Genomic DNA, 15,274 nt, shown 5'->3' on the forward strand with positions numbered 1-15,274 from the left:
GAAGGGACTGCTTTGGACTGAATGGGGTATTTTTTGTTTTTGTTTTTTTGTGGGATTGAGGCTTGAACTCAGAGCTTGGCAATTGCAAAGCAAGTATAACTATAAAGCAGGTGCTCTACTATATGAGCCAAAACTCCAAGAAGCTGCTTTGGAAAGGGAAGTCTGAGCCCCAATGGCAAACTCCCTGACCTCAGTCCTGGTGACTGACTGGAAGCTATCATCAGCCCCAACTCCCCAGAGATTGGCAGGATCCAAGCCCATCCATGCTCCAGTAACAGGCCTGCTGACCAGACCCAATTGTGGACTCTGAAGCAGTCCTCTGTGACCTGGCTCAAGCCCCACACCACCTCTCTCCCAGAAAAAAGAAAAGCCCAGAATATCTACTCTGTTACTTGAACTAGCAAAGGAAAATTTTAATACGAAATATTGAACAGGAGATTGGTTGAAGTATACCCTATCAACAAGTCTGGCGCCTGAGGCAGTTCACTTTCAGTACATCAATATGGAGGAATTGTGAATCATTTCATGCTCGACCCAACATCGCAGAGTATGGTTATTTACAGGAAGCCAGTTAGAATTCTTTTTTTTTTTAATTAGTTTTTTACATATGTCTTTTTTTATTCGTATGTGCATACAATGCTTGGGTCACTTCTCCCCCCTGCCCCCACCCCCTCCCTTACCACCCCCCCACTCCCCTCAATACCCAGCAGAAACTATTTTGCCCTTATTTCTAATTTTGTTGAAGAGAGAGTATAAGCAATAATAGGAACGAACAAGGGTTTTTGCTAGTTGAGATAAGGATAGCTATACAGGGAGCTGGCTCCCCAGTTATAATTCTTGACAGACTTGTAACAATCAAGCTGTATCCTTGCCTAAAAATAATCTGTACAGAACAGAAAAGCTGAACGACCCCAACATATGAATGTGAAGGCACAATGTTGCCTTTCTTAATTTCTCTAACCAAATGAAACACGCATCAAAAATTCCAAAGTCTACATAATCCCACGTAAATGGCTACACACAATCCCCTTTAATATTTCACCTAACAGAACCTTACTTGTATATTTGGCACAGCATGCATCTCCAACTCTTGGTCTGTAGGACAGTCGATTTTTCTGAGCACTGCAATACTCTAACAATTCAGCAGTCAATGAGCACAGTTTGTCTTGATTTTCTAAGATAGATAAAAGAAATCTTTTATGGAAAAGAATCCCAACATTACTGCTAATAGTCCACAAAAGAAATCAACACTTTTCATATTAAAATATAAATTTTTAAAAATAAATACACCCACTATTGTTTGCCTTTTGCAGAAGAGATGTAAAACTGGGAGGGGTATGACAGAAGCCTCTGGTGGGCCAATTTCTTGATCAGGGTAGTTATACTGGTGTGTTCAGTCTATGAAAATTTATTAAGCTATATTTTTATAGTTGTATTTAGTAAAATTTTCCTGAACATTATTTCTAATTCATCATACCATGTGTTATCAGGATCAAATAATTCTGAGGCATTACTACACAGATTAAAGATGACTTTTTGTAATACTGGAGATAAACTTAAGAGAAATTTTTGATGTTACCATAATTCTAGGTTTGACAATTTGAAGTAAAGAGTTTTTTCAGTGTAAAAAACCTGAAAATTATTTTGAACAGACACCACTAACCTGTTCCTAACTTGCCTTTGGATACTCTAAGGATAATTTCATATACATTTAAGAGGTTCCTTAACTGCAAATGTCCATGAAACAAAAAGCATTAAAAAAAAATCTTTATGCTATTTTCTTAATGAAAAACTACTGCAAAACATTACTAAGTTTCTAAGATATGGTAAAATTATTATGAACTGATTACTATGTCTTTCAATGGTTGTAGTAGGTTAGCTTAGTAATTACAATTCAATATAGCCAATTTATGTTTTAAGATTAAAAATTATACAGTAAGTAAGAACACTAGCTTTGTTATAAGAACTTGTGAACTACTAAGAACTGAGTAGATCCTGGACATAGAGTACTTTTTTTGGGGAGGGGTGGGTGTAGGGTGGTGGGAAGTACTGGGGTTTTGAACTCAGGGCCTTGTGCTTGCTAGACAAGCACTCTATATCACTTGGGCCAGGCCCCCAGCCCAGCATTTGTGTTTTAAAAAGTAAAATTGTCTGATGTGTTATATTAAATTCTTCCTTAAAAATCCTCCTCCTCCTCTCCTCCTCCCCCCTCACTTACTACGGAGTTTACAACTGCACAGTTTAAAACAGGAGCATCACCATCTCTCACTATGTGTGGCTCCTTACCTGACATCTCACTTGGGACAGCATAGAACAAGTTGGGGCTTATGATTTCCAATATGGTTGCCTGCACAGTCTTGTTAACTGGCAATTCTATCGTCTTCCACTGCTCTGAAGAGATGGCTGAAGACATTTGAAACACAGCTCCTGAATCAAATACATGTCACTTATTCTTTCTTCCCAGCAACGCATTTATTCAATTTGTTCATTTGATTGCTGATTATCAACACTCCCAAAACTCCAAAATGAAAAATCTTTATTTCACAAAATAATCTACTCAATTTGAGAGATTGTGTAGGTATTACAAAAACTTCATGGAATAAAACTGGACACCAAAGAATAATCCAATTGGTGAATGGGCAAATAACTTGGACAGTCATTATAAAGTACAAATGGCCAATAAATAGATGAAAAAATGTTCACTATCCTAAGCCACTGGAGAAATGCAAATCAAAACTACACTGAGATTCCAATTTACTCCAGTCAGAATGGCAATTATCAAGAAAACAAACAAATGCTGGTAAGGATGCAAGGAGGAAGTGAACTTTTATATTCTGCTGGGAGGAATCTAATTACAGCCACTATGGAAATCAGTGTGGAGGTTCCTCAATAAACTAGAAATAGAACTCCCATAAGATCCTGCTACACCACTCCTGGGTGTTTACCTGAGGGAATGTGAGTCAGCAGACAACAGAGATACTTGCACACCCATGTTTACAGCAGCACTATTCACAACAAGCAAGCTATAGATAACCTTCATGACCATCAACAGAGAATGGATAAAGAAAATGTGGTACGTAAAGATTAAAATTATGACTAAAATGTCATTTGCAGGAAAATGGATGGAACTGGAGATCATCATGTTAAGTGAAATAAGCCAGACCCAGAAAGACAAACATCACATGTTTTTTCTCTCACATATGGAATCTAGATTTAAGGGAAAACAAGACATTAAAATAGAAGAGGGACTGTTTAGGGGAAGGGGAGAGGACCAGTGGGAGGGGATAGTATGACAGTGTGTAGCATGCAAGTATGAAATGTCATAATGAACCCATTATCTTGTACAATTGTTATTAATAGCAATAAAGAATACAGGCTTCTATTTAAAAAAAAAAAAGCTAGTACATTCCTGCAGTATGTTTCTATAGCATATTTCCATCTGTATAGTATATTTAATAATGTAATTCTTCAAATTTTATGGGACAACTATCTGGATGATGTATTTACCTGATACCTAAATTAAATATACCATGTTTCTTTGATAAAAAAATTTCAATAAATCAGTATAAACTTTAATAATCCATTATTAGTCTATATCTACAAGATGAATCTCAACAGGAAATTTCTGTCATTTAGGAGAGAAAAATTTTCATAGCCTATAAAAGCAAAGCCTAACAGAAATTTTAAAATCAAATGGTTTAAGTGTTACCTGGAAGCCCCTGAGTGTCAAGTTGGTGATTGTGTTGATAAACAGGTCTGCTGTCTGGCAAGTCCTTGTGTGGTGAACCACATTTTAAAGCTAGATGTTCACTAAGCAGAACATCACTAATTATTTTGGGGTAGGAAGTGGACAGATCGGTGAGTTCAACTCCCACCCCCTTTTCAGTGATTTCCACCACTCTGGCTTGGAGTTTTGTCCCTGCAACACACATCTGAAATCGTGCTATAGCTTCTTTAGTCCAATGTTTGTTCCTAGGCTGTATATCTGGAAAATAAGAACAGCATTAAAAAGAATCCTATGCATGAGGTAAGTATTTAATAGTGTGTAGGAACTGAGTCCTTTCCAAGTCTGCTATTTGGTTCAACAATTTTGAGTGATTTTGTTCAGTACTAACTATATATCTACATCCTCAATGCCTGAGTGACAGATTGCATCTGCTAACATACCAGGGCTTTCAGAGGCCCACGACCTTTCCTTACTTTCCTCACTAACCTATAATGATAGGTTATACTTGCTATTTTTCCAATAGGCAAATGGGGTATTATTTCTTCTAGAATCCACTATGGTGTTCTGTTACATACACAATGATGAGCCACCAATGAAAAGCTGACAACTGATGCACTTTCATGGAGTTTTCTAATATTTTCAAAATCTCATTTGAAATTACTTTTTTCTTGGATCGTTTTGGCTTATACTTTTGGGGAAAAGGAGGAAGTGAGGTCTCACTATGTTGTTCTTGAACTCCAGGGCTCAAGTGATCCTCCGGCCCCAGCCTCCTGAGTAGCTGGGACTGCACACCATATTCTTAACAGTGATTTTCAGCCTTGAACATGCATCTGAATCACCTAGAGGACCTCTAAAAACTTGGATTTTTGAGCTTCATTCCAAAGTTTCTAACTTAAGTCTGGGAGGGACTGAGAATCTGCATTTTTAATGAGTTCTCATGTTTGATGCTGCTGCTTTGGAGGTCACATTTTAAGAAGCACTGACATAGAAGGTGGCAAGTAAGAATAATAATCTGAAACATACTTCCTGTGCAGTAAGTAGAAAGAAAGCAGATGGACAAAGGAAAAAAGTGAACATCGATGCTTCCTGACATGACAACTATTAACAGTTTGGCACCCAACTTTTCAAAAACAAAAAACATTTCAAATTCCTGTGCTCAAGCAATCTTCCTGCTTCAGTCTGAGTGGGCATGTGGCTCTGTGCCAGGCTGCTTCCACAGTTTTTATGTGTCATGGAAAACCACATATTCTCTTATTAAGACACGTCTGTAATAGCAGCAGTTAAAGGTAGAATGTCAAGCACTGTTATATGTTTTATATTTTCATCTCTTATTCTTAAGAGCTCTGAGGAAGGCACTTTTCTTTTCCAGGTGAGAAAATGGAAGCCTCACTGTCCCACAAGCCAGTAAGTGGCAGAGATGGCTCTAGAGTCAATCGTCTGCATCATAAAGGTGCCCTGCAGTGCTTTTGGAACGTGTTTTCTTCATTTATATCATGAATGACTCTTCCTATAAATAACACGTTTAAGATTATTTCAATGGTAGTGTAATGGAAGCACACATAGTGCCAAGCCCTGTACACATTAAACCTCCCAACAAACTCTGATGTGCTACAATCATCACCCTTCACATGGATCATCCTGCAACCAGCTCTCTATTATGGCTATATGAGCCGTTCTGCTGTTCTGAACAGCAGAGCAGTGAACTTCCTCGCAGCTGAGCTTGTGTCATTTCCAGTTCACTTTGGGATAAATTACTACAAGTAAAATTGCTAAATTAGAAGGTATGAATACTTGAGGCTTTTACAGTGCCCTGAAAATGCTTTTAAGAGGGTTGTGTCAGTGTTTACTTCCATCACTAGAGAAAAGCAGTTTTTCTGACAGGCATGGAATGTTTTGGTCAAAATCTTAAAAAAAAAAAAAAAAAAAAAAGTAAATTTCTAAATTTTATAAGCTGATGTAGAATCTCCTAACTCACATAAAATGTTAGAGATATAGGTATTAATACTTGGATTATATATCCCACATATTATAAAAGAGTTGAGGAACTCTATTCTGTACTATACCTGCTAACCAGCACCGCACCCCTTGAAATGGAAGTTTTAAAAATTTGAATGCTATCATTCGGAGTTCATCTGTCATAACTTCTTCCGTGTTTCCATAATCCACAAAGTGTACTTTAACATTTCCATTTGGTAAGATTTCCTTGATTAAGGCACGATACCAGTTACCATCACCTAGATGGAACACAAAGTTTCTGACATGGAGCATTTCCCATTTATTAACATTTGACATCTTTATCTTGAAAAACCTTCTTTAGAGCAGCTAATAAGTTTGTTCTCTCCCCCACTAGCTATGCCTTTAGTTTCTCCTACAAAATTCCCTAGACTGAGACTTTCAAACATCCATTTTTTTAGAATATCTCCGAAATTTTCATAGCATGACACTTTTACATCTTTTAAATTTAAGATTTTCATAACCAATTCAAATTGAAAATAAGACAAAGTTGAACACATATGTCAATCCTGAAGACTTACAGTCGTCTTACTACTCATGGCTTAAAATGCTTTATTTGTTTCTTGGTAAAATGATATAAGAAATAAACAGAACAATTCTTGTAATAACACTCTTGCAAAGGTGTTTCATCAAGTATCTTTTTTCAAAATTAACCTGTTTATGGTACAATTACCCTGGGGAATGGCTCTTCCGTTATCTCAATTTAGTATCAGAAACTATAGGAAGAAAAGCAGTAAAATAATATTTAACAAATACTGTTTAACAAAGTTGAGGCAAGAATGTGTCACTTGGAGGCTCCTTGTTACAAAAGAGGACAACACATCACATCTTAAGCATTCATTTAATCTTGACTATGAATAATGCGTGTTAAATATTGTGAAGAACATATGCACTAAAAATAAGGGTTGAATACAAGAAGCGAAAGGTCTATTAGTCACAATGACACCAACTGCAACTTACCTGCAAAAAAGGCACAACAAGGTTGCCCTATTTCTGCCTTAAAACCATTAGGTAACTTCTGCTGGCAATATTCTGCTAGTGATTTATTCAAATCATTGAGGTTCCTTAAGGCTGAAAATGCAATACACATGCAGCATTTAATATTAAAAAAACCTAAAACAGATTTTGCATTAAAGTCACAAAATGTCACAAAGTCTCAAGTACATCTCCAAACAACTATTAAGTAAACCAAGTGTTCTTCCTTACCAAAAAATTAGCAGGCCAACAAATCTAATCAAGATTCTCAATAAGCCCAAAACCAATGACTTCCTTGTCACAGGGACACAACTATGGCATTATCATCAGTGTACCACATCAGCATACCACATCAGTATACCACAGAGTGAGCTTCGCAGGTGGACAGGAAACACCATACAAATCAATACAGGAAGTTGGGCCGGGGGACATGCCTCAAGTGGTAGAGCACCTGCCTAGCAAGTGTAAGGCCCCGAGTTCACAGCCCTATATACCAAAAGAAAAGTAAACATAGTAACTAAGCAAACACCACAGTTAACACATGCTAAGGACATTCAGAGCACTGCTGGAGGTTTCATGGAGAAATGTGAAGGACATCACATGAGGTAGAAGAGAGGACATTCTAAGAGGAAGAAGTGGCTCTGAGACACTGTACAGAACAGAATTAGGCAGACAAAAGCTAATTAAAGCAGAGAAGTAGGAAGGTGAGTCAGTGCAGAGCAACAGCAAGACACAGACTATGCACAGTAAAGGAATCTGAACCTCTACAGACAAGAAAGGCAGGCAGATACCTGTCAAATAAGTGACAAAGGCCAGTCACAGAAACAGAAATTTAATTACAGTGAGTTAGAATTTTCATCTTTCAGATTGGCCAAAATAAAAGGCATAAGGACACACTACTGGAAAAGGCGTGGAGCAATGGCTCTCATGCGCTGCTGCTGAGGGTTCCACCTGGCCAAACCTCTGGAAGGACACTGGCTCACAAAAGCACATGCATCTTTTGACCAAATGGTTACAATTGTAGGAAATTGTCCCAAGGGCATACTACAAGAGTAAAATTACAAGAGTGCAAGGTCTATTTTAGTAATAAAAGTTTGGAAACATTAATCTTCTATTTATCCACATTTCAGTTAAACCAGAATAAATCCACACAGTGGATTTCACATAACTATGAAAATGAATGGAATGAAGGTGTCCTGGGTTAGATGCTGGACTAGAAAAATGACAAAATATAGGCAAGAGAGGAACACCTAGGAAAATCCAAGTAAGGTGTGGAGTTCAGTGACAGGTAGTACTAGTCAGCAAAGAGAACTGCTGGTCTCTGTTGTAACAAATGCTCCATAATCATGTATGTTAACTGTATACTGAGGGCATACCATAAATCTAAAATTACTCCAAAATAAAAAATGTATTAAGAAAATGGAGAAAATACTATGGATCTTACATCCAAGACGTTTTTAAAAAGATAAAGCATGAATGTTATTTACAGTATTTTAGCACTTGTTGCAACATTTATGAATGAATACGTTTATAAAAAACTACATACATAGTACTTCTGAAAAAGAATTTTAAAATTGAAAACAGGAACCAGGAAGCTTACTTTCCACTTTATACTTTTGTAATCATGCTTACAAAATCACTTATGAAAAAGTTTGTAATTCTGAATTTTATCCCCTATGAAACAGTACCCTACCTACCAGGTGACTGTGATTATGAAATGACTTATTTCACAACTTGGGAGACACACAAGGACTAAGTTATCTAGTTTAATGTCCTATTTAACAGAAAAACTAAGATTTAGAAAAGTTAAAGTCAGTTATGCTCACCAGAATGGCTCAAATGAAAAAGAAAATATAAAGTGTTTGAGAAGATGTGGAGTAACTAGAAATCTCAAAGTGACAAGTTATACTTTGGAAACTGGCATCACTGATTGAAGCTGAAAGTATATACTCCTTATATACCAGCAATTACATTCCTAGGTATGGACTCAATGGGGGAATGCATGTACAAATCTGCACAAGATTGTCACATCATCAACATTTTATAGCCCCTAACTGGAAACAAGCCAATTGTCCAATGGTAGAAAGGAACATTAAAATGCAGTAGACCAAAGCCATGGACCACGATGCCGAAATGAGAAGTTACATGCAACAATCTTGCAATGTAAAAAAAAAAAAAAAAAAAACACTCAGGCAAAGAAAAATGCATACAATTCCATTTATATGAAGTTTAACACCTGGAAAGCTAAACTACAGTATCGGAAGGCCAGGTGGTGAGCGTTTCCTTGTGCAGGAAAGAAAAGGATTGATGTACGAGGAGACATGAAGGAAATTTCAGTGACTCTGGCTATGTTTTATTTCTTGATCAAGAGGCTGGCTGTACAAGTGTGCTGTACTCATACTACAGAATTCATCTATAGGTATGCAACAAGTCAATAAAATCAGCAATTTCATTTATAAAAATTAATTTAGGGGAGACGTTCTCTGAAATCTAAACTGGCTTAAATATAAAAATAATGGCAGAGGGCAGAATAAAAGCTAACTCAGTATAACCAAATCTTTCTTGGAAATATAAATACTTGACCTTTCTTAAAGAATGCTTTTATTACTCAGTAATAAATGCATCTTACGTTATTAATAAACATCTTAAGTACATGTCAACATATTTGTAAGAAGAAATAAATGAAAATAACCAACTTACCATCCTCTTTTAGGATGTGGCAATAAAATTCTCCTGGATTATACATCATGCAAACCACAACATCTACTGTCTCGTCAATGGCAAGTTCAACCCACATCCACGCCAACACATCTACTTTTTCTTCTACACTCGAAGGAACTGAACATAATCAAACATTTTGCAAAACAAATGGACAGAGTGGAGGGAGGAATCTGTTTTTGGTGAATTTGATCAAAGCACATTATATCCAAGTATGGAAATACCACAAAGAAACCCCTTTGTACAATTAATATGTATGTATTAATGAAGAAAAAAAGAATTAACTTTTCACTGACATTGAGTGAATTTTTAAGGTTAACCTTAAAAAAAAAATCAGTCTCACAAATAACCATAATTACCTTACTGATCAATCTCCAGCTGGCAGTGATCCACAAAACTCAAACATTTTAGCTTTCGGGCTGGCAGAGTGGCTCAAGTGGTAGAGCACCTGCCTATAGCAAGTGTGAAGCCAAGTACAAAACCCAGTACCACAAAAAAAAAAAAAAAAAAATTCAACACTCTTAAATATATTTAGATGATTGCTTGGTTTAAAAGATGGAAAAAATTCAACATCAATTCTTGAAAGCAGGAGAACCTACACATTTACAGAACCATTGGACTTCAGCACAAACCTTATGGTGTAGACATCTGCTTACCACTGGCTTTTTCCACATCACTGCTTTTCTCTTTCACCATCTCCTTTTCCTCCGTGGCAAAGCCTGCCTCTATGAGAACTTTAGCAACACTGACATTAGGTGTCACAGATTTATCTGTAAGCTCCACCAGGGAACTGTTTTCCAGCCTGTCCACTACTTTCACCATGACCATTTTGTTCTGGGCAATCTTTTTCATGAGACAAATTGCTTCTGGAGTCCAAATTCCTAATGATGGCTTTACTCCTAACAAACAATTTAAAAAAGAATGTCAAAATGGTTTCTGAAACAAGCATTTTGACATTTAACTTGACTTACCATGGTGTTAAATTTAAATCTATAGCAAACACTGGAACCAAAAAGTCCCACCTGAGGATTTTCTGGATATGAAAATGAAGACAGAATTAAGAGAAACCTTGTGAACAGTTTCTATACCTCTGTGAAAGAAATCATAACCCTATCGATATGAGATGTCCTAAAGGCAAATCTAAAGATTAGTCATCAACTGGAGGCCAAGGCTTTGTAGCAAGAAAGGCACAAGAAATCTCACTGGGATGATAGAAATGTTGTAAAATGGATGTGATGGTTACATAACCTGGTAAATTTACTAGAAATCATTGAATTGTCTACCCAAAACTTTATAGTGCACAAACTATACCTTAATAAAGATATTAAGAAAACCATATACAAAGGTGTAAAATAACTCAAGAAGAAATACTGGCCCTTTTACATTAACATATGAAGGACTTTTTTAAACCACAAATCAATACTGAAAGGACATGTGCAAATCAACAAACTCACCTAGGTTAATTATGCCTAAATTAGTTCAGAAAATGTTAAGAGTCAACTAATTTACAAAAACATACTCAGTCTCTAGTATGAAGCAAACCAAAAAGACTTAGCTTTTAACTTCTCAGAACTGGCAAGATAAAGTAACATACAAATCTCTCCCTGGTGCACATGAGTGTGAAGGAATTCACTCCCTCATTCTGGTCTGGTGGATGTATAAACTAGTTCAACCTTTCTAGAGGCCATGGCAGAGTATGTATCACAAATGTGAGGAGAAGTACACTCAGGGACACCCCATTCCACCTGGGGGAGCACATCCGAAGTATTTTTAAATAAAACATTTCGCAACATATCCTAAGGAAATATCTTGGATATGGTGCAAAATGTAGTTAAAAGAACACTCCTAATGCAAAAACTTGGAAAGGTATTTCTGCCACTGGATACAAGTTAAAATATGGCACATCTCAGTGAAGTCTGTTGAAGCCAACTTGTAGGCATGAGAAAAACTCCCAGATCCTAGTGGAACAAATTACATGCACAGTAATTTCTAAGTATATGATAATATGACTTTGACAAGCTGGTTCTCCTTGCCTTCTGTATCTTTTCATATTTTAATTTTTACCTTTATGGTTTAATATTTTAAAAATAAAGGGATCAAAAAAATTTCATACCTGCCAGCACACACTTTAGGGCTTGCATTGGCAATTCCAACAACTTTGGAATTATGGGACAAAGTCTTGTCAACTTAAGGATTTCAAAGTTTCCATAATCGACATATCCAACCAGTACAGATTCTTCAGAAGCATAGGCCAAAACTGAGGCACGGTACCACTGATCATCCTCTAAAACAGGAGAGGATCTCAAATCATTTCCCAATGCAGATAAAATTCCCAAATTAGAAATGGAAAACTGTAGATTCTACTTTCATACCAAGCTTTACTGAACATAGGTTTTCTAGTTTTGCTTATCCAAAACCTTTAATTCTTAAAATGCAGCATTATTAGCTTACTAATTTGTCATATGCTGTCATGAATTTACATGCCTTGTCTCTTCAGAAGGACAGAGAACATGTTCTCATCAAGTAAGTCTCCAAGGTCATGAGCAGATACATGAACCATTTACAAAGGCATCAAAGAAGGGTTATATCTGGAATGCCTGCAGCAGTATGAGTTAACTGGACTTCCAGCCAAGCAATCAATGTACTGGGGGCTTACCTGTTACTCATCTCTCCCCACTGTAAAGCTGCTGGGCCTCCCTTCAGCAGAGAGTAACAGACTGGGAAAGCAAGATGTATAGCTACAAAGGCTGCACCATGACAGCTCTAGGCCTCCAGGCCCTCTTGCACAATAAAACTCATGAAGACATGAACCTGGAACCTATCCCCAAACACTAACACAATAGCAAAATAAAAACCTCCTTACTCCCTCCACTCCACTGACCTTCAAAGCTTCTTCCTTTATGCATGTCACAAAACACTCTTTGATAGTTTCACCAGACATATGCAAAAATATAATTGATGTACTTTAATACTCAAGCTTCAAAAGTAGCCACTCAGTGCAAACCAAAGATTTCATTTCAATAATTTTTACTCCACTCTAAAACATCCAATAATGCTGTTTCCTTACCAGAAAACTGAGCACAACATATATCACCAATGGCTGGGTAAAAATCAGAGCGTGGAGACTCTTGACCACAGTACTCACTAAGGGATGCCTGAAGCTCAGCAAGCTTATCTGTAGATAGATACAGATCACATTAAAAAGAAATTCATATCTATACAATAAGTCCTCCTATTCATGGATTTAGTACACATGGTTTTCACCAGAGTCAAAAATTAAGTCAATTAAAAAAAAACATTGAAAGAAAATTCCAAAACAAAGATTTCAAATTCCCATGTACACATTACACAGCTCAGCTGACGCAGACAAGGTCTCAGTTATCATCAGTTGTGTTTAAACTGTGGTGTGATATGCTGAGTGTTTCCCTTAATTTTGTGAAAATATGCCTCCCACAAAGTAAATGGTATTCCAAAAGCAAGGTAAAAGTTATGGTAATCCTCTCAAGCTAAAAGGGACATGGGCTGTGCCCAATTTAAGTGATAAAGTGACAATTTTAGATTTTTAAAGGCAGCATGTCTTTAGCAGAAGTTGAGCGGCAGCATTAAGGGAAAATGAAACAGTACAGTACGAAGTCTAGGTATCCTGAACATTCAGTTTTTCCTCAGTGGTGGTTGTCTTGGAACCACATATTCATGGATACCAACAAATTAAGAAAACGAACTCACGGCCACTTTGTAGTTGTTGACAAAAGAAGTCCTCTGGCGTCTGAATGTGGGCAACCACACCACAGAATTCATCACCCACAGTCAAGGTTAGCACTTTCGGGATCAGGGCACTTCTGTCTATAATGGTTTTGTTTTCAGCCATCATTTTTCCAACATCTTCAGGATCACCTAGTCAGAAAACGGAAAGGTCATTTTGGTTTCTTCCTGGAAAGAGAGACTATGAGTGAGCAAAGTTCCTGGAGGACAGCAGTCTGAGAGCCCATGGTGTATCTTCCTCCAAATAACAGATGCTTATAATAAAGTCAGTTTTCTAAGTCCTCCAAAGTCAGAATAGTGTCAAGAAAAAACCCATGGCATAAAAAACAAAGGTAGATTTAATTAAGAAGTTCTATGATAAAATTTTTATAATCTCTAAAGTTTAGAATATATGCATGTAAATGGGAAAATGAGGCCTGTTCAAACTATTCCAGGAATGGGGGGAGGGGATAAAGGAGAGTGATGGATGAAGTGAGTTCAACTATTATACATTGTAAGAACTTTTACAAATGTCACAATGTACCCCCAGTACAACAATTTAAAAAAAAAAGAATAAACAATTTGGAAGAGATACCATTACCTGATTCTGAAGTAGAAACACAGCACAGCAGGACCCATTCTATAGTAAAATGTAAATTCCACATAAAGTTTATTATGATTAAATGTTTATAATTAAAATCAAAGATTTAAAAAAATGCATTAAACAGTTGGAAAAAAAACCAAAAAACCAAAAAAAACAAGCAATGTAAGTACCCAGTCAAAAGGAAAAAAAAAATCAGGGCAGATATAAGAGCCTTGAAGGTGGAGGGACTTTGAACCCCATGAAAAATAACTCAGAATGTAAGAAACTCAGCAGTGAATAAAGTGTGTGACCTACAAAACAAAAGGATTATGTTTTTATGGGAAACACTTGGAGACGACATCAACATACCAGAATCCCAAAAAACAAAACTGCTGCCTTAAGGAACGGATGATAAGATACTATTCAGAGAAAACTTAAGTCAGTTTCATGGCTTTAATCTAATTTCTCATGTTTTTGAGTTATCTAGGGTATTACAGAATTATTAAAGAAAAAGATTTTCACCAACCTAGGTAGCCTGACTCTTTGACGACCAAGGGAAGACTAGAACAGACCACAAAAGTGGAGGAAATCTGCTGCCTAGGAATGAGTTTCCTGATGTCACAAATAGCATGAAATGGTAACTGGTCCCAACCACTAGCCAAGTTCAATTCAATGGTCTCAAATGAAAAAATGAAAGCCAAAACATTTTTAAGTGTTCAGAATAAATCAATCTAAATAAGGTAAGAGGCAAGAGAAAACCTGAATAGCAAGAAAAGTGAACCACCATGATGGTGTTTGTTGGGGAAGGATGAACAATTTGGTGGAAAGAACATTAAACTGGAGTGAAGGGGCCTAAATTCTTGTTCTAGATTTTCCAGTCTTAAGGTAATCCACTGCATCTGTCAGCATCTGCTTCCTCATGTGTAAACAGGTAGACTGGATCATCTCAATGGTCTCTTTCAGCTGCATCATAAAGACATATATATATATATATATATATATATATATATATATGATACATATATAATGATACATGTATATGTACATATATATCTATATACACACACGTATATGATCTACTGAATGTCAGATTCCATGCAAAGCAACTGGGGAAGGTAGCTAATCAAAAGATCTTTGCTCTTAGAAGTCTGAGATTTGTTGAAACAGACAGATGGAGTCTGTGTGATAAATATCACAAGAGAGGCCCATCAACAGTGGTAAGCAAAAAAGTGCAGTGGGGAATGAAAGTGACTCAACATTGATTCAACTGGGCCACGTTCAGAGGGACAGGAGAGAAGCAAAGGTTCAATTCTGTGTTAGGGTCACAGCCAGATTCTTCAGAAGGCTTAACAAGATTTAACAGAAGACTGTTAAGGTTTAATGGTATCCCATCTCGTCCTCTTTTCTAACTTTCAAGTCTCTCTACTTGAATCCAGTAAGGGTCAATGACTCTAGATGCCTCTTGACCTTCCAATTCCCTACACTGGCTTCAAAATCAAGCCCAACCCCCTCAATAC

At 36.8% G+C, this 15,274-nt stretch overlaps 1 protein-coding gene across 2 annotated transcripts in view; it reads right to left on the reverse strand.

The window, feature by feature from the left end:
• Window positions 1-15,274, reverse strand: part of Tdrd1 (tudor domain containing 1) — a 42,758-nt gene that overhangs the window by 7,955 nt on the left and 19,529 nt on the right. Inside the window, exons 12-21 of one of the 2 annotated variants that reach the window (XM_074078257.1) lie at window positions 13,160-13,327; window positions 12,501-12,608; window positions 11,547-11,717; window positions 10,090-10,332; window positions 9,416-9,538; window positions 6,701-6,811; window positions 5,791-5,961; window positions 3,710-3,985; window positions 2,287-2,427; window positions 1,058-1,174 (exon numbers count right to left, since the gene is read on the reverse strand). In XM_074078257.1, the coding sequence (XP_073934358.1) occupies window positions 1,058-1,174; window positions 2,287-2,427; window positions 3,710-3,985; window positions 5,791-5,961; window positions 6,701-6,811; window positions 9,416-9,538; window positions 10,090-10,332; window positions 11,547-11,717; window positions 12,501-12,608; window positions 13,160-13,327 (1,629 nt within the window). Of the gene's footprint in view, window positions 1-1,057; window positions 1,175-2,286; window positions 2,428-3,709; window positions 3,986-5,790; window positions 5,962-6,700; window positions 6,812-9,415; window positions 9,554-10,089; window positions 10,333-11,546; window positions 11,718-12,500; window positions 12,609-13,159; window positions 13,328-15,274 lie in introns of both variants that reach the window. The other variant, XM_074078256.1, reaches the window with a different exon arrangement.

Source organism: Castor canadensis, chromosome 7, assembly GCF_047511655.1.
Source record: "Castor canadensis chromosome 7, mCasCan1.hap1v2, whole genome shotgun sequence".
In the NCBI taxonomy this organism is placed as follows: Eukaryota; Metazoa; Chordata; class Mammalia; order Rodentia; family Castoridae; genus Castor; species Castor canadensis.